The sequence below is a fragment of the Vanacampus margaritifer genome, chromosome 5, assembly GCF_051991255.1.
Source record: "Vanacampus margaritifer isolate UIUO_Vmar chromosome 5, RoL_Vmar_1.0, whole genome shotgun sequence".
Classification (NCBI taxonomy): Eukaryota; Metazoa; Chordata; class Actinopteri; order Syngnathiformes; family Syngnathidae; genus Vanacampus; species Vanacampus margaritifer.
In genome coordinates this window covers 14,319,270-14,339,284 of record NC_135436.1, presented here as the reverse complement: position 1 = coordinate 14,339,284, position 20,015 = coordinate 14,319,270, and the positions used below count along the sequence as shown (strand labels likewise).

General features: G+C 38.9%; 1 protein-coding gene across 3 annotated transcripts; it reads right to left on the bottom strand.

Moving 5' to 3' along the window:
* Positions 1 to 59: 59 nt before the first annotated feature.
* nox4 (NADPH oxidase 4) lies at positions 60 to 18,596 on the bottom strand. 3 transcript variants are annotated; one of them, XM_077565267.1, is made up of 18 exons: positions 18,437 to 18,596; positions 18,265 to 18,360; positions 16,735 to 16,845; positions 15,495 to 15,579; positions 12,686 to 12,783; positions 11,227 to 11,254; positions 11,061 to 11,133; positions 9,514 to 9,594; positions 8,447 to 8,606; positions 6,871 to 7,035; positions 6,680 to 6,742; positions 6,113 to 6,173; positions 5,608 to 5,686; positions 3,482 to 3,601; positions 3,275 to 3,383; positions 1,936 to 2,004; positions 1,331 to 1,431; positions 60 to 1,261 (listed from the first exon to the last, which is right to left on the bottom strand). In XM_077565267.1, the coding sequence occupies exons 1-18, from the start codon at positions 18,491 to 18,493 to the stop codon at positions 1,141 to 1,143; spliced, it is 1,677 nt and encodes a 558-aa protein (XP_077421393.1). In that variant the 5' UTR covers positions 18,494 to 18,596; the 3' UTR covers positions 60 to 1,140. The 3 variants fall into 3 exon arrangements, with proteins under 3 accessions (XP_077421393.1, XP_077421394.1, XP_077421395.1); XM_077565268.1 differs by lacking the exons at positions 18,265 to 18,360; positions 18,437 to 18,596 and adding an exon at positions 17,015 to 17,409; XM_077565269.1 differs by lacking the exons at positions 18,265 to 18,360; positions 18,437 to 18,596 and adding an exon at positions 16,986 to 17,002.
* Positions 18,597 to 20,015: the final 1,419 nt, after the last annotated feature.

Sequence of the window (20,015 nt, the reverse complement as noted above, 5' to 3'; positions counted from 1 at the left end):
ACAATAACAGTGATTACATAATTAAATAGAATGTAAGAAATAAAAATGTAAAGAAAGTATTAAACAGTTGGTTTGTTGTGATTTAATAATCTATTCAAATTCATGGTGCTGATCATTCTGGTGGGCCCGTCTTGGCCACCAGGGGGCAGTACAGTACAATACAGTCATACAAACAAACGAATCTTTTGCTATCTTTTAGCAGGTGATTGGCGTTTTTGTATACATTGTACGTTAATATTAAAACCAGCTTCGGCCTATTTTTAGGTAGATGTACACAACATGTAATCATCTTTATGTCTAATTGATAGTAAACTTGATTTTGGAGTGGCAACAAACAGGTTGAAGCTCTTTTTTAATTGAAGCATTGTTCACTACTTGCTAAAGTGCTACTTATTGGGAAGTGAGTTGAGTTCACTGTCACCATACAGCGCTCGTATTTCAAGGCATCACTGTATATACAATTGTGTTGGCATGCATATCGACGCCTTGTTCCGTCTTGAAATAATCGCCCAAGTCGATTTTTTCAGATGTTTCAGGAAACACATAAATTGAACCCTTTGCATCACAAGGAGATGACTTAGGCAACAAAAAAAAAAAAAGTTGTTGTTTTTTTTTTGCCCCAAAAATTACTTAGGCTATTATTTTAATGAAGGTGACGATATCAAGTGTAAAAACAAAACAAAACACACATTTCCCCATGGTGGCAAGATTAAATGATTCTTCTTCAAATGAGACGTCAACACTGTTCCATAGAGAGATGAACTCCCCGAGTTTGAAACACTCATTGAGTTGTGTTTGTGGCCATTGCTTGTCCCATCGCTGACTCCATAGTCCAAATAAAGCACTAAATCCATTAGCAGCTTCCAAAATGAAGCACACTAAGGGTTGTTCATCGACAGATGGGCTGTTCACATTACCCGGTGAACTTCAGCGGCTGATCCTTTTCCAGAGACTTCTGTAAAGAATCAAGTTAGGTTGAGACCAACTCGCCATAATAAGGAACTCAGTATTGTACAGTCAGGCTGTAAATAGCCAAGGTTCAAGTCCACTTTCTAACAGTTTCTTTTACATGAAGCCACTGTAGATCTGCTGTCGAGTGATTGAATCCAATACAGGTATGTTTTTCTTGCTGAAGCCCAATCAGCTAAAGGACTCTTTGTTAAATTCAAAAGTAGTTCCAGGAAAGTGAGCCGAGTTACAGAGTCCGTGAAGAGTCCTGGAGATGCCTTTGGGCCCACAACAGAACACCCCCACTCGCTTGCTGAAAAGACGACACAAGGACAACGTGACTGTTTGAGGCGAGCTGAAAATGATCATTCTTCATACTCACTGCTTGTTCGTCCTTCCAATTTCATCTAAGAGTAACTTCCACCTGGGTCGACCCACCAGCAGCCGTGATGCAAGCGGACGGTACTTCTCCTCTGTTAAGCCCTACAGAAAAGCAAAAGGGATATGAAGAAACACTCAAACACAAATTCTGCCTACAGTACAACAGACTCTTTTTTTTCAGTCTACATACAGTATGTGTCTATTTCAGTTATATGCATGTTTTATCATTTGTGATACTATTTAGGATTTCTTGAAATACATAGAAAATAAATTATACGATACACTAAGGTCACAATGCAGGTATGAACACAGCCGACTCCATTCATGGCCAATCAAAGCGGCTCCTAACATTCCTATCTCGCACCCGGACCGGAGCACTGTCCTGTGGGTTTCCTCATGAAATACAGAATGACCTTCTGGGTACTTAAAAACCGTAACTCCGTACACCTCACGTATTTCAAAATTCAAATTTCAAATTTGCTACCTCGCTTAGCAACAGAACCCAAGGACACGTTCACACCTACATTCTCTTCTGCTTTGATGCCGCGCCTTCATGGTCAGGAGGTGGCTGTATATGTGTTTTGTGCTTAGCTGTGCGTCACCTACCTGAAGGTTGTCCGCCTGACTGACGTACAGCTTCAAGTTCAAGTAGTCAGGTCTGTTTTCATGCCATAACTAGATGACAAAAAGAAAGAGAGCACATTTTCATGTTTATCTGGCCTCATTAATTCCATTGTTATGTCCATTATCAACCACATGGTGGCAGCATTGCCATCAATGATGGTTTCCTTCAACGCAAAAGCGGTCTTCCTTCCAGTTACACAAAATTACCTAATAATAATAATAATAAATAAATAGTCTTTTCATATACAATTATTTTCGATGTTCTGACAATTGTTTGGAATGATTTTAAGAGCAAGGGACTTTCCAATCATTTAAAGAGCTTACGTGTAACCAATTACAGTTAATCTGTTTAGATTCACTTATTGGACAATTTTCCTCAATAAGGATTTTAAGAATTTTATTTAGCTCAGGAAATAGGAGAATCTTCTCAAATTCGCTCTTTTTAGTTGATTAGAAACATTGACTCATCCAATGCCATTGACGGCTATAGACGTCAAAAATTCCTTTTAATCATTTCTATTAGTTCAACATTTTTTCCCACTTTTGTTAACAAGAGTATGAAAACCTAGAATTTTTTTATTGTACATTTAGAACAGCTATAAAATGTGTGATTAATTGTGAGTTAACTAGGGAAGTCATGCGATTAATTATGATTGCAAATTTTAATCGCCTGACGCCCCATATTTTTTATAATGTTTTCTTCTTCTTTTTTATTCATTCATTCCCATTGACGTCTATAAACATCAAAAAATCATTTAAACTATTTCTATTAGTTTAACATTTTTTCAACTTTTGTTAACAAAAGTATGAAAACCTAGAATTTTTTTTACCATACATTTAGAACAGATATAAAATTTGTGATTAATTGTGAGTTAACTAGTGAAGTCATGCGTTTAATTACAATTAAAAAATTTAATCGCCTGTCGTCCCTAATTTTTATTAATCTTTTAAATGAATTTATGGCAGTGAATGAGTTAATATACATTTATTTTGGTGGTAAATATTAATAGGCTAACTTTAGCTTGTAAAATACTACTCAGATTTACATTTTACTGTGTTTGACTGAGGCACAAAATTCACATTTTGACTGGCAAACTGCGATGCCAATCCGCTTATTTCAAACTTTGAATATGTCCCCTTTAAAGCCTGGGAAACTTTCATTCATCTTTTAGGCAAATCAAGTCCAGACAGCTTGGGGCAAATGTCTAATCTCTCACTAGTGGAACAGGCCGTCTTCAAGCGCTTTGAATTGACAAACAACTATTTGAATGCTAATAGTGAACCAAAGGTGTTGTTCCTCACAAAGCAAGTGTGATCCAACCTTATGATGAAGTGCACACAGCAGCTCAGCGAACCAGTAAAAGGACTGTAGCTCCCTGCAGACCCACACAAAGTATAACCTCTTCAACCTGAACCCTGTCCAGCCGTCACTGGGTCCACAATGAGGAGGAGAGACAGGCAGAAGCATTCAAATGACAGCTGAAAGCAATCTGCGCCGGTCGTGTGACGTACAGTGCGGCGCACTCACAGCAGAGCATGCAGGACGCAAGCGAACGGCGTGACCCCGATTCCGCCCGCGACACAAAGGCTGACGTCGTAGTTGAAGACTTCCTCTGAAGGGCTTCCAAACGGGCCGTCCACATAAAGCCTGAACATACACGTGGAGACAACAAAAATGTACAGCACAAATGAACACACACACAGAAACAATTAATTGGACTTCCTATTCTGGGTTAAGTACACATGCTCACATAAACATCCTGCATCTGAAATCCTGCCGTGTGTGTGTGTGTGTGTGCGTGTGTGTGTGTGTGTGTGTGTGTGTGTGCTTGTACATACGACATTGTGAGGACCAAAATACGCCTTTAACCAACAGATTGAGGAATTTTTTGTAAAGTGAGGACATTTTGGCCGGTCCTCACAACTCAAAACCTCTTTTTGAGAGTCAAGACTTGGTTTTAGAGTTTAGGTTTGAATTGGGTTATGGTTTAGGTTAGGGTAAGGAATAGGGGTAGGCAATCATTTTTTATGGTTGGGGTTAGGGGGAGGGGCTAGAAAATGCATTACGTCTATGGATGTCCTCACAATTATACAAGTACAAGCGTGTGTGTGTGTGTGTGTGTATGTGTGTACACATGTACACACGTGCGTCATATCTAAAACAGTTGCAAAATCAATTGGTTTCATTAAGAACACATGCACTGGTAACAATATTAAACATATATATCTGACTAAAGAAAAAATGCTTACCAATATGACAAAAAAAACTTTTTTTTTTGTTAAGATGGAAAAGCTACCATTTCTCCTAAGGCTTGTTTGTCCAAAGTTTGTTGCTAAACAATAATATGTTTGATGCAGTCCCACTCGTCTAAATGCGGTGTTCTGGTTAATATTACATTTGTGGAATATAAATTAAGCAGCCAAATCCAGTTGTTTTTATCTATCTCAGGGGGCGGCCATTTTGCCACTTGCTGTCGACTGAAGGTGACATCACAGTTGCTCAGGTCTCAGATAACAACCAATCACAGCTCAGCTTCAGAAAACAGGTGAGCTATGATTGGTCGTGACCTGAGCCCTGAGCAACTGTGATGTCACCTTCAGTCGATAGCAAGTGGCAAAATGGCCGCCCCCTGAGATGGATAAAAACGGCTAGATTTTGCTGCTTAACTCATCTTCCACAAATGACTTAACATAACTTTGAGAGGATATGGAGATTTTATATTACCTAAATTTAGAACAGTTCGTAAAAAAATTTGTGTGTGTGTGTGGGATCAGACTTTGGAACAGCTAAGAGATACAACGCAAGCAATGCCAAAACATCCACAGATTCAAACTGTTATATAAACATATGGTTTGGTTTTAGTATTGGGAGAGTGCATCTTTAACTTACATCAATAATCCATCTTATTTTGATAGTGTATGCTTGCTACTTTTTTTTATCATTGCAGGCATATTATCTATCACCATTGTTGGTATACTTGTGTCTTAGAATTATTGATATGTGCTGTTTGTGCTTTTGTTTTGTTTCTGGTTTGTTTTCATTACCATTGCTGGTATTAGCTTTTGATGCCATGTTAGTTAATTAACAGATTGTTTTAGTTGTTTGTGAACAGTGTTTTCAGTGTTCATCAAAACCCCATGTTGGGTACTACAAGCTTGCAGGAAAGTAGCTAAAATTGTATATTATAATTTGTAAATAAGCTTGATATTAATGAGATTGGGGGTGGGACTTAAGTTTTTCTTCCTCCCACTTCTTTTCAGGCAAGGTTTAGTGGAGCATTGTCTGGAGAAAATGATATATTGTTGATGTTAATTGCTGCCTGAAATAAATAAACAAATGAAATGAATGAATGAAATGTAATACAGTCAGAAAGTTATGTTTAGACTAGTGAGGTCACATATAACATATTATTGTCAAGAAATGATTAAGGTTGACTTCTCCTTTAACAGTACTGTCGCGACATCCTCGTTCCCTCAAGTCTTTCTATGTATGCCTCTCACGCACTCAGAACAGGAAGAGCACAGTGTCAGAGGGTCAGTGGGCGGGTCAGCACCTTTCACCCCACTGTGATTTTAAGTTTGCATGAGAATTCATGGGCCAAACCCCCACCCCCTCAATCCCAATCTCTCTCTCTCTCACACGTACACACATACTTGGGGTATCTCCTCTGCGCCACAGGGAGGATGTCCAAATCTCCCCTAACGTCAGGAAGTAACAGCTGTGTGAAGCGCTCTGAGGATGAAGGGAAAATAATTATTTTGGCCCCCAAATAAACGAGAAGATATTATTGAAATGTAACACAACACATACAAAAACAATGCTGTAATATTTGATTAAAGAACCTGTTTTTTTTTTTAACAAATCTTTACACTTCTAGTATAACATTTCCTTGTGTTCACGTTTTCAATTCAACAGCCAACACAAACAGCTGACTTCCCCTCTCGTGTTCTCAAAGCAAGTGCGCAACTTTGTATTTGTCACAGTCACAGTCAAACAGATCCCGCCTTTACATACTGGATGTAAAAGGAACACATTTACTTCACAGACGCCTGCTCAACACAAACACACACGTGCACACAAAGATCATTTTTTTATTTAAAAAAAAATATTGTAGACCTTTCACTGCATTCTTCTCAAACGTGCGTTATGCATACTCACCAGTCCAGTCTCCCACCACCCGAAGATGGACGCCAAACGTTTTCTTGCTCTCTGTGGGACACTGCAAAGTTACAAAGCAGACAGTGAATCACAAAGAAAGACAAAGACACACACACACACAGTGCAGACTCCAAGACGACTCAGTTTCTGGAAAGTACTATAAAGCACACAAATAAATAACATGTGTGATAGCTTTCCATAGCAACATGTTTTTCCATTAATCTTGGTGAATTACACACCCACACGCATAGATACACATGTACAGTCTTCCTGTTGGCAGATGCTGGCCTCAGGGGTTCGTCTGCTCTCTGTCAGAGTGATTCTCTCTACCGTCATGCACCAATCATGCACTGTGTGTGATTCCAGGAACCCGACAAATGTGTGCGGCTAAATCACAAGAAGCCCCTGCTGTCAATCAAGTGACAAAAAGTAGCAAAGGGGGAAAAGAAGTGCATGTTTTCCATAATGAGACACTACGACAACATAGCTAAGCGAGAACATGGGAATGTACTCGTGTGTTTTTAATGTTACATGTCAGGAATGTGTCAGAAGTCGCTGCGCTCTTACCGCCGTCAGTGTGAAAGGATGATTCTCAAATGATGAGACGTTGGGACAGTTGAGAACAATATACTGTGGGAGAAAGGAAGTGGTTAAAAAAAAAAAAAAAAAGAGGACGTTGTCATTATGTGATTATAAGAGCAAGTTGATGAACTGGATTAGTAGAATATATTTAAGATGCAACCAAAGGTATATCTTACCTGTCCCGGACGAGCTTTAAAGTTCTTCTTCAGCATTCGTAACTCAATGACATCACAGGGGTGCCTGATGACAGTCACTATGGTAACCGGTTCACTGCTCCGGATGTAGCGGTACAGACGCTCCGCACAGTAGAGACACAGAGGACCTGACACCCACAGCCATGTCTATTTGTACACATACAACAATTGAAGGTGACTAATAGGGATGTAACAAATGATAACTGCAATATCAGAATATCGCAATATTAAAATTGGCACAATTTTGTCGTCGCCATGTCACAATATCAAAAGCGCCACATCTGTTAAAAAGGTGAGGTTGTATTCCATTTCTGCATTTCCAGCACCCTCTGGTGGTTAGTTTATTAGTGCACTTTCATTTTAATTAAGTATGTTTTGGCCACTGTGGCGGATATCTCTCATGTAAATCACCCATACCAAAAAAAAAAAATATATATATATATATATATATATATTACTTTACTGAATTACTTCTCACATTATGTACACATTTTGTATATAATGTGAGGGAGAAATACCTGTTTTGGAATAACACAATTTTTTTTACTTTTTACCCTCAGTATGAGCTTTTATTTTTTTATTTTGTTGGCAATATGGTGAGTTTTTAACAGAATTTTTTTATATCACCAACCTCCGCACAATATTGTGATATTTATCGTATCGTGATATTTGGATATTGTTACATCCTTAGTCACTAAGCAAATGTGTTGTTTCAGAAGTGTGTATCAAACTGGTAGCCCTTCAAATTAATCAGTACACAGGAAGTCACAGTTTCTAAAATATTAGGTGACTCCTGCTTTATACTGTGTGCAAAAAAAGGTACATTAGTATTTCTGTTAACTTTTTACTAGTACAAATGATATTATTACAGTATATGTATTTTAATGTAATATAGGCCTATGTATCTGTTTTATTATCAAAACATTTCAAATCTATATCACTTTCAAAGTCATATCATGACGCGCGGATACAGTATTATGTGACCTCATGCATTAAGATTTTTATGGGAGGCGTATTTTTCCCGAATATTTTGTTTGAAATTTCTTTGACCTTTAGGACATCCAACTCCAGCTGTCAAATCAGCCAGGGGTGCATGTTGCAATTCCATAAAACAGGAGAAGTAGATGGTTGTGACCAAGCCAGCTGCTGTCTATATTCCAACAGCCCCGATGGCAACAAGGATGGATGACATATGTTCAAACAATGTGTATGTTGTTACCTATTCTCTTTTGGCGTGTACCTGTTGCAGGCTAATTGCTCACAGCTCCTCTAAAGCCTGAGGAGGCTTAAAGGGGATTTTATGGCGCTGCCTTGTAGCTTAACGACCATGTGCAAACACATAATCACACACAGGAGGAAGTACATTCACAAGCACAGACCTTGATGTAAAAAAAAAGGGGGGGAAAGGATGACTACTCCCTAACAGCGCCACGCCTGTAATAAATAGGACCCACTCCCTACAACACTTGCTAAACAAGATACACTTCACACGCTCACTTTAACTTGGATGCACGTGAAAAAAATGTGCACTACATGGTAGAGGCAAACGCACACAAACCTGCGGGCAGTGGGGCTGGAAGTGAGCCTCTGCTTTGCATCGCATCTCCACTTCTTCACGTTTCTCTAGCTCCTCCCCTTGTTGCTGTGCGTGGCTGTGGTTGGCTCGTATGCAGCCAGGGGGATGGGCCTCTATGTTGGTCTGATATTTTAGTGCTCCTCTTTTCCAAAGATGGGAATAGATGATGATGAATTTATGTTAGTTTGACACCTCCACATAATATAAAGTCAAGGGGCTTTATATGTGTGCCCAGCACAGGTCTGGCACACGGCATGGCATAAATATGCGCATTGACTTATTATTATATGTAAATAATTATCATGTATAACATCTTTGAGTATTATTTATGAATCTTGAGTGTCCTCTTTTTCGGAAATCAAAATATCGTCACCCTAGTAAAGGAAATGGCAGCAAAACAGGTTGCCTATGAACATTCCACAGCGCAAATTCCAGTGTGTGAAAATACCAAAACATTTTGTAGCCTGCCCCTTCGCAGATTTACAGCGCGCCTTGCACCAGACTTGCATTGGCCATGAAAACAGAGCACTTGAAGAGTGAAAATTAAGCAGCCCATGCTTGTTGCATGTATGAAAAGCTGAGGATGGCATTATTTAGTACAGGAAGTCTTTGAGTTACGATGACAGCTGCATCTCGTCCGGCATTTTGTCCCTCGTCCGGCATTTTGTCCCCAGTGTTTATGCTTAGCTAGTGCTAGTGCTTGACTGTGTTTCTGCACCAGGAGTAGCCTATCTTTGGCTTTCTCTTCTTAACACATCATCTTATTTTTTATTTTATTTTAATGTATTTGTTTTTTTTTATACAATGTATTTTGATGTAAATTTAGACTTTAACTGTGAAATCTGACTTATGCGGAAATTCGGGTTACGTCGCCAGCGTAGGAACTGAACTCGTTCGTAACTCAAGGACTCCCTGTATATGCAATAAAGTTTCTGATTGAATATCTTTTGTATTCGCTGATAATTATACTTTGGATAAGAGTGTAGAAAAATACACAGGTTGTGTTACGAATGATTAATGATGTGGAGCTAATCAATGCAGGTACCTACCCGACCATGTGCACCATGAGAATGATGTAGAAGATGATGAAGAGGTTGTGTGTATACCAGAAGATTTCATAGCTGTATATTCTGAAATAAGTAAAATGACAACATATTATATATAGTGTTGTATTTCCAAGTAAGTCTTTGAAATAAAAGTGGTGTATTTAAAGACAGCTGTTTTTTGTGGGGAACAAAAAGCTGACTGAGTTACTAAGACGAAAAAAGAGCAAAGACGACAAAAGAAGAAAGCAAATTGAGTTTGTTCACGAGCAGACGCGCAGACTCAGAGCCTGAGTAAGCAGGACATCAGAGGTCAATATTAGAGGGGTCATTACACACAACGACCCCAATGGCCCATAAACACCACACACAATGAACATTTCCAACTCTCCAGTCACCACTTTGACTTCGACTTCTTTAGAAGCTCGGACCCCTCTTCTTTCATCTTTACACACCACCAACTCGGGCTGTGCACGAGTCAGTGGTGAGTCGAATGGGGATTCGAAGCGGGAGTAAAAAAGCGAGTATGAGTAATAAACTTTAAATCAACTGTCCAGCAGTCCTTTCTAAACGACGCAGAAAACGTCTTCTCAGCTAATTAGCTTAACTTTAGGATGCCATTGTTGCCCGCCGGTGTGGAGGATTTATTTTATACGGCACCAATAGGCACAATAACTGACTTGGATTCTACCTTTGGCCACAATACGGAGGAGGATCCTGGTTAACTCTTTGACTGCCAAAAACGTTAAATAACGTTTAGCAAAATCCTATGGAGGAGTGCCAAAGACGTTAAAAGACGTTTGTTTCAAAACAGAGGTGAAACTAACCATTTTCTATTGTTGATTACTGAAAAACGGAATAAGGTAGAAACAACTTTTTTCTGATGAAAGATGAGAGTCCAATCTTTCATTTGGTAGTATGTGTGTTTCCATAGTCCAAACACATAATTTTCTGTGGACCTTGAAAGATCAGTCAAAATGCTTAAATCGGCTGGCACCCACGGCATCCCTTTTCTGAAAACGTCTGGCAGTCAAAGAGTTAAAGTAAGCCATTTTAAACTAAAAAGTTGAGCTTTTTTATGTTTTTGGAGTTCAAACAGCAGCAAGCAGCCAAAAGCATTCAGTACAGTTCCAGGTCAAATAAATGAATGTGAGGATTTGTAACACTCTTTGGGCACCCACAATATAATACTTAACTTATCTAAACCCTCATCTCTATTCTTGAGTAGTCTGGAAATTCCTCTTAACCTCTCTTCATTTGCTGAAGGCAGAAAAGAGAGCGCATTTAAACACACAGACACGCATGCAGAGCGAGTGACCCACTGTGACCTTCGTAATGACTGCGCCATGAGTGAAGCACTTAGTAGATTTGCTCTGTAACAGACCTCTGTTCTCTTTTGCACGCGCACACAGCGTGAGTCATCAGCGACAGCACAACAAAGACTTGAGTGGAGACAGACCAGCAATCACAGACACACTGATAAGACATTTTACTGGATTTGGAAGGTTTAAGGGGAGGGGGGGGGGGTCTCTGATTCTGTGATGATCACGTACCGTACGCAGTAGGAGGAGGAAGTGAACATCAGGAAAAGGATGGTAACCAATAGAACGCCAGTGATTCCTGGAACTGAAAGTCAATTAGACAGCCAAACAGAGCAGATGAGCTGCAGTTCAAATACATCTCTGATAAGCATGAATAAAACACATAGTATGGTTTTACCTGTGGTCAGAATGATGAGCTTTGGGTCCTAGGCAGACAGCAACAGTCAAAATGTGAGCATGGCCTATGTCTGAACGTAACATTGAGTCTCATTTGACAACAGTTCTTGACAGAAAGTTTGTTCTTTCAGAAGAGATTAAATTCCACAGTTTTATCTTACTACGCAATAGGCCGTAGTTGCCAACACAGGGGATAACAAAAGTCTACACACCCTTCTTCAAAAGTCAGGTTTTTGCGGCATAAAAAAAATAGACCAAGATAAATCATTTCAAAACTTTTTTCACCATCAATTTGGCCTATAACCTGTGAAACTCAATTGAAAACAACATTTTTAGATTTTAGAGAGGGAAAATGAACATAAACAACAAATCTCCCAAACACATGTTGGAAAATGTGCTTTGGGCCTAATGAACCAAGGCGGAACTTTTTGGGCCATAATTCCAAAATTTATGTTCACTACTATTGGCTTTTATTTTTACTTTTACTTTTTCAACTGGACCTGAGGCTTTAGACAATGAATGGGGAATTATGAACATTTTTAAAAATGGAAGGTGTGTGCTGACATGCGTTTAAATGTGACTGATTCATTCTAAACACAGCCAGATAGCAGTTAAGTATAAGAGGATGTGCATACTTGTGCAAACACATAATTTCACTTGTTTATTTTGACTTCCTGTGTGAAAAGATTTTTAACTCATTCACTGCCATTGACGGCTATAGACATTAAAAATTCATTTTAACTATTTCTATTAGTTTAACATTTCCCCCCCTTTTGTTAACAAGAGTATGAAAACCAAGATTTTTTTTTATTGTATTAGAACAGATATAAAATTTGTGATTAATCGTGAGTTAACTAGAGTATTGCGATTAATTACGATTAAAAATGGTAATTGCCTGACGCCCCTAATTTTTTATAATTTATTTTCTTTAAGAAAAAAAACTATTATTAAAAATTGGAAAAAAAATAATTACAATTAGTCAGGTGATTAAATTTTTTAATCGCAATTAATTGCATGACTTCACGATTTAACTCACGATTAATCAAAAATTTTATATCAGTTCTAAATGTACCAAAAACTTCTAGGTTTTCATACTCTTGATAACAAAAGTGGGAAAAAAAAAATTAACTAATAGAAATAGTTCAAATGAATTTATGACGTCTATAGCCGTCAATGGCAGTGAATGAGTTAATAAATAAATAACTAAATACGTGAGGAGTCTGTAGTCAGGTCTTGGTCTCAAATACCTGGCATTTGAACAGGGGTGTGTAGACTTTTTATATCGACTATTGGCAAATAAGGCCAACTAAAATCATATGTATTATCGAAGCATCTGATTGACTGTTTATAAGGATGAGGATTCGGGATCATGGAGCACTCCTTGCATAATATACTGTACATATGCTCTCAATATCTGTCGACAAAGTAGTGGTACGTATGCTAAAATGTTGGTTTCTCACCTCTCCTTTGTAGCGAGCAAAATTTAGAGCTGGAAATTCTTCTGAGTAGCTGCTGCTGAAGTTGACAACGTTCACAAGGTGGGCAGAGACATGAACAACTAGAACAAGAAGATTTTGCAACAATGTTAGAATGTCCAAATGAAGTGCTGGCGAACATGCAAACGCTAACTTCTTTGTCCATTCAGCAGAAAGTCAGCAAAATGTCTTCCTGACTCACTTGTACACAATCCCAAACAGACACACACACTCGCTGACATCATAGGCTATCCACGCCGCCATTTAACAGCTGATGGTATTAGAGGGCGCAATCATGAGACACAAGGGTCCTTTTTCTCAAACATACATCCTCTCCCACTCCCACGACCCCCACACTCTTTGCACGTCTCCTCGCTCTCTCCCCCCTCCCCCCTTTAGTTCTCATTGTCTTTTGTCTCACAACATTGGAATTTCTCTATTAGAACGCAAGAACTTTGCCTTGAGGGAGTTGTGTGGCTGCGTGTGTACGTGTGTGTGTATGTGTGTAATTGAAGAAGTGTAAAGAAAGGTGATAGGATTTAAAAATGATGTCATGCTGAATAGCAGATGTCTGTCCTTGCAGGTCCTTTTTTGTGTGTCTTTTATTTGAAAACTTATATATCACAAACACCCTATCCACTAATTAAAAATAAAAAAAATACATGGATCCACCTAAATAAATAGCTTTCTTAACCTCATAATTTCATGCTAATCAGCATGTCCAAAGAACAAGAAGCAAAAGACATCTCGTGCTTATCTTCACCTTGAGAAAGATCCCACTCACAATGCCATGAGCATCCCACAGTTCCTGGGCAAAAGCTTTGCCGTGCTGAACCAACGTCTCTACTCAACCGACCTAACTCTGTGTGATTTCTTACTCATTTCCAAACTCAAGGGGAGGACCCTGATTTTGTTTTTTTTATATTTGCAGTAACATTCCATTCACGATTAGCCCTGGTTTTAGCGTCTTCATGTTGGGCTCTTTGCAGTTGATATACCGTGTCACAAAATGTCAAATATCCGTCTGTCGGCAACCCACAGCGATCACTGACACGGACAGAGTTGCGGTATCTGTTTTGGGAAGTGTGTTATTGGAATTTGCCATGCGCTTACTGGTCTACCAGCTGCATTGATTTGACACTCATGAGTGAAAAGTATGTGAGGGGCAACCATAACTGCTGTTCTCTCAACCTGCAATAGCTCCTCTTGTATCATTATCCAAATGTCATTTTGTGACATGTTTTTCCCTTTAACATGTCCTTCTTTTCATAGAAAAGCCGAAAGTCACTTCTTCTTCTTTAGCGTTTATTAATTTTTAGCATTCAGCTGTGTGTAGGGTCAAAATGTGCACACAGCCTGACCAATTAATGAGCATCTGATTTAACCATACGGTATGACCTCAGCAAGGTTATTTTAGTTAACGAAAACGAAACAACTAAAATTAAAAAAACATTCCCGTTAACAAATGTACTCATTCTCTGCCATTGACGGCTATAGACGTCAAAAATTTATTTGAGCTATGAAAACCTCGATTTTTTTTTTTAGTGTACATTCAGAAAATATATAAAATTTGTGATTAATCGTGAGTTAACTAGTGAAGTCATGTGATTAATTACAATTTAAAATATTTAATCGCCTGACGCCCCTAATTTAAGAAAAAAATATTAAAAATAAGGGGCGTCAGACGATTAAAATTTGTATTTGTAATTAATCTCATGACTTCAATAGTTGACTCATGGTCACAAATGTTATATCTGTTATAAATGTACAATAAAAAATGTTTTCTAGGTTTTCATAAAAAATGAAATGAAATTTTTAAAAAAAGTTAAACTAATAGAAATAGTTCACATTAATTTTTGATGTCGTCAATAGCAGTGAATGAGTTAATATAAAAACAAAAATGCTTTTTAAAAAAAAGAAAACTAACATTCGACATTTTACTAAAACTAACTATACTTATAGCGAAAATGTCCTTCATCCTTAGTAATTAATTTAATACATAAGCCTTTAGGGTTGACTTTGTAATTTTAAGTATATTTATTTTGATATTAACCAGAATAAGGACGTTTGAAAGTGTGTCACACAGAAGTGACGTCATTTAGTAGCAGCCAATAGAAAAGCACCTTCAGATGATGTCGCTCCGAGGTGACGAATTTGCGAGTTTGACTTTTGGCTCCAATGGCTCGCCGTGCCTGCTTTTTCATTTAATTCAGCTGAAGCTCAACGCTAGGGAAGAAGTGTGGTACTTTTTTTCATTTTATCATGGTGTTTATTAAATATTGCATACAAGTAATACCCATTTTTTAGAAACGAAAACTGATACTGAACGTGACTAAAACTAAGCATTTATTAACAGAACCGCCCTGAAAACTAATTAAAACTAACTAAATTTAAAAAACAAAACCCAAAACGAAATAAAAACTTACTAAAATTAAAAATTCCAAATTATAATAACCCTAGACCTCATGCTTGGAACCCCGGCTAACTGACCTTGTGAAAAGCACATAAGGTATCTTTTTCAAAGCAAAGCTGCAATGCAAACTATCCAGTGGTGATTAGGTGAAAGCAACCAATAAAGCTTCGAGGAGCTCCAGTGATGTCATGGGAGAAGACTCACAAGAACACACACACACACACACACCGAAAACTGAGAACACACACCCAGCAGCTGGAGGGACGTGCAGCTGGTACTGCAGGAATGTTGAACCCGCATGGATCCAGTTATGCACTCACACAAATGAGCACATACACAGTAAATGAGCTGGTATAGTTTTTGTTTCATTTTGGTATTTACCAGAGAATATGCAAATTGAAACCCCACAGGCCACATGGAAGGTTTTGCTCTTGTCCAGCAGTCGCCTAGTTTTTCTGCTTGATACCTTGAGTGGGAGGACAATGAACAAACAGCAGTTAGAGTAAACTATAATTCAGGATTAATCCTCACACACAATAGTGAAATGCTCTATTACAAACTACAGCGTTAAAGAAATGATGGTATAGTTTATGGTGTGAATGTGGAACACCATCTAAAGAAAGTCAATGGCATCCAACTCTTAGTCGAGTCTGTAAATTAATTTTTTGGGCATCAAAAGCCCTTTCTCAGTCTTTTTTGTTTTATAGTAATATATTTATTTTACAAAAGCAAAAATATTAGTACAGTCTAAAGCTCAATTTTCTCCACTTAAAACTGGAAAAACACTAGAAATAAACTATTTCATAGGAAAACAGACTCTCTTGAAAGAGCTTGTCTAAAATGCTCTAAAATGGCTGACAATGTGGGAAACTGCCTTGGAAACAGCTGACACTGAATGAGTTCATCAAGCAAATGTTGGGGTGCTTAACTTCACATTACCGAGATTGGACAATCGCTTTGTTTCCTATTAGGAAACAATTTAAAGGGTAAGTCAGCCCTGCCAAAAAAATATTGACAATAATATGTTCTATGCGGGCCAACTAGTCCTAAATATGGTATTCTGGTTAATATTGCGTTAGTGGAATATGAGTTAAGCAGCAAAATCCAGCCGTTTTTATCAATATCAGAAGGCGGCCATTTTGCCACTTGCTGTCGACTGAAGATGACATCACAGTTGCTCAGGGCTCAGGTAAGAACCAATCACAGCCCAGCTTCAGAAAACAGGTGAGCTGTGATTGGCCATTACCTGAGCCCTGAGTAACTGTGATGCCATCTTCAGTTGCCAGCAAGTGGCAAAATGGCCGCCCCCTGATTTTGCTGCATAACTCATATTCCAGAAATATAATATTAATCAGAATGTCATGTTTAGACCAGTGAGGTCACATATAACATATTATTGTCAAGAACTGTTTGACTTCCCCTTTAAGGAAGGCTCTTATCTGTTCCGACATTGTTCCATAATAGCATGCTTGGATGATTTTGGCGTGGATGATCTCCACACTGAGACTTACAGATATCTTTAGAATTGTGTGAATATGAATTGTGTATTATGCAGTGAGAAATGAAGCAAAATGCCCCAAATTTTGAATCCAGACCCCAATGCAAAAAAATGACTTCCTACCGAGTGTGTTCCTCTGACAAAAGTAAGCAAGGTGCGGCACATGGGCAAAAGCACCAAGCTGCAGTTTAGGTTCAGCACGGATGCAGAAGCCCTGCTGATGCAAAGTCCAAGCTGGAGGAAAACACAAACAGGAATATACATTTGAATTATGTTTTCAACGGACATCATTAAAAACTGTCCATCCATCCACCCTAGGATAGACTCCAAGCCCCCCTTGTGAATAACATGGATTGTGCAAAGCGGAGGATCACCTGACCAGGGTGAAAACTGCGCTGTTTACCTCAAGTGGCACGTGAAGGATGTCAGCTGTGTAATCTGGCCCCACACAACCAGCCACTCATCAGTAATTAGGGCTGTTTAATGCCGAGCGTTGGCTGTGCTTTGGCTTCAGTTTTAAAGTCATTCTGGGAGCACTCTGTTGGTGCCGTCTCTTCTTATTAGAGTCGCCAGATGACAAAACAACTCAAGTGGCTCGTACGGAAACACAGAGCAGATAAGTAACAAAGAAGAGGTCTGTTTTTGCCAATGAAAAGCTTGGAGAAGGCCATCCTGATACTTCTCTATAATCTCGTATTTGTTTTCTTTTCAAGCCACTTTCAAAGAGATGAAAAAGATGACAGCAAAACATCATCAGAAACACACACAAGATGTGAATCGGAAAGGCGATTTTGAAGTTAAATCTCACAATCTGGAAAACGGAATCTCAAATTTTGTGTACACACACAGACAAAGATTTAAGCCTTCTGTCAAGGCATTCAGTCAGAGCCAGCTGCATGCCCACACTTGCCCCTCTTATCCCCCGTGCTTCCCAGCGGTCAGGCAGCACATGAGAAGCTCACACATGCTGTTTGTTGCCATATCTTGTTTGTCCACCTTTTAAAAAAAATACAATAAAAAAAAATTATGCATTGATTTTCAGTTATTGGGTATTTTTCCCACTTTTACCAGAATACCATCTGACCTGACCTGATCTGATAATGTCAGTGGTGATTTGGAGTGTGCATTAAAAACACACACAGACGCACAGTCAGGAACTTGTGACAACAATTACCCCAACACTCACATGGATGGCCCTGTAAGCATCAGTCTGTGTGTGTGTGCGTGTGTAAGCATGTCACTCTTGACACTTTGCTTCGCACACATGTCACGTGAGGTGCATACGAGCCTTTATGTACAAAAACACAAAATAACAACCGAGAGCATGTACCAAAACAGGAGCTTGAAACATTCAGATCTCAGTTCTACAGTCCGTTAAATATGCATTTATTTAAATATCATTAAATCAATGAATGACATTTGTCTAAGGTTGTGGTTTCAAAGCCGGGCGCTCTTTAACGTAGTCGTAAATTTTTCACAAACGTTCCAACTTTACTATAGGTTGTTATGTAAAATGAATCTGATCATTATATATCTGCAGTGGTGCTTATTGTGATTTTTGTAAGTTACTTTTAGAAGATAAATGCATGGATATCTGACCCAAGTTGACAGAGGTAGCTGAGGTCAAGTGTGTGTGTGAGTATGTGTGCTTACCCCAAGCATCTTGTAGAGGTAGTGATACTGCTGTCCACTGGAGTACACCAGGAAAGTTTTGACGAAAAGCCAGGTGTTCGCTCCCAACCACAACATCTACACGGACAGAAATACAGTTCAATGCTTCGCTAGTCACTAGACTTAAAAAAAAAGTTGGCAAAGCTGCCCCTACCAGGACAAAGTGTTTTCCTCCCTCGTTGGCGAGCCAGCTTCGCGCTGACACAACCATGATGTTCCCGACTTTCTTGTTAAAGTGCCGACATGTGTGCGTGGCTGAGAGAGAGAGAGGGAGAGCAACCAGCCAGCCAGCTCTTTTCCTCCACCTAAGTTGAACAGCATGTATGTACATGAGAGTGACAGAGAGGGAGAGAGGAGAGCGAGAGACAGCCGACCATGAGCAGTGTCACTCTTAACTGCCACAAGAGGGCGCCATCGTCCCGCTTGAGTTTATCATTCATGTATGGCACAGAAGTTTTGTTTGTTTGTTTGTTTGTTTGTTTTTAAATTAAAGCGATGCCATGCCTTTACGCAATCAATCAATACCAAGGGGCATAATCAATTCATCATCAAAAAAAAAGAAACAACAAAAATACAGAGTCAGCAATAAACATTAAGCAACGCATACAACAATTCGACAAAGTAAAAAAAACAAACAAACGATACGATACGATACGATATACTTTTATTTTTATTGTCCCCGTGGGGAACTTTTTCCTGGACTCCGTCCAGCTGCAGTTTACAGTGAGAGAAAATAACAGAATAGAAAGAGATGAAATTAAAATTAAATAAATAAGAAGTGCAGCAATAAGTAGAAGACTTCCCAGAAGTGTACATGTGTAGAGAAGTACATTGCACACACCCATATACACACACACACATATACACACTTTTCTATATATATATATAAAATCACAACATGTGAACATGTTACTTCTGAGGCAAAATTGTCATTGTGTAGGCTACTACTTGACAAACGTTCGCAATGTAAAATTCTACTAGTTAAAATCTAGCGTTTCATCACTAATAGCGCATTTGCCTCACTTTTAACATGAAAAAAATATGACAAAAAACACAAAAATAAATGAGACGAAATTTTGGATCATCAGTAAACTGATAAGTAGGCCTACCAAACAATGTCAATATTGCAAACTAGTCCATCGTCATGGCGGCAGGTTGAAAGGTGAGTCCCTCACTGGCTATACATGCACATTGGGGTGTGAGAGTTGCCTCCCTACATTCCTGCAGGCACAGAGCCCCCTCCTCCTTTCACGCTCCAGTCCACAACATAAAAGACTACCACTCCACTGCTGCTACACAGCTGGAGTGGGTCAAACGTGTTATCAGAGTCAGGGAAAATAATAATAATAGTACAATATAGTGAAGTTGAATGAACGCCTTTTGACAGTTTAGATCCAAGCTTAACATAACTTTGACATTATTGTGATTAATTTGCATATATGTGCAAATACTTTAGAAGCACCAGGAAAGAAACTGGGAAGTGTGATAAAAGCATCAATATGTGTAAGTCAGTAAGAGTGATCCATGAAGTGGAAATAAAGACCAAACTTGCACAAAATATCACCTCACCTCACCTCACTCATAAGGTCTTCAGGGCACATCCCACCAGGAGGTGGGCCTGGGAAAGACCCAGGACGTGCTGAACAGACCTTGGCTGACAGGGTCATCTTAGGATCCCTCGATAAGCGCTGAAATGAGGGAAGTCTGGACTTCTCTGCTTACTCACTTTAATA

What these genes read in the sequence shown, in the direction of transcription:
- nox4 (XM_077565267.1), bottom strand. Translation starts at nt 18,493, where the DNA reads ATGGTTGTGTCAGCGCGAAGCTGGCTCGCCAACGAGGGAGGAAAACAC. An exon ending in TTGTCAGAGGAACACACTCG is followed by an intron (nt 15,580 to 16,734) that starts GTAGGAAGTCAT and finishes CTCCCACTCAAG; the next exon opens with GTATCAAGCAGAAAAACTAG. An exon ending in TTCAATTTGCATATTCTCTG is followed by an intron (nt 12,784 to 15,494) that starts GTAAATACCAAA and finishes TTCTTGTTCTAG; the next exon opens with TTGTTCATGTCTCTGCCCAC.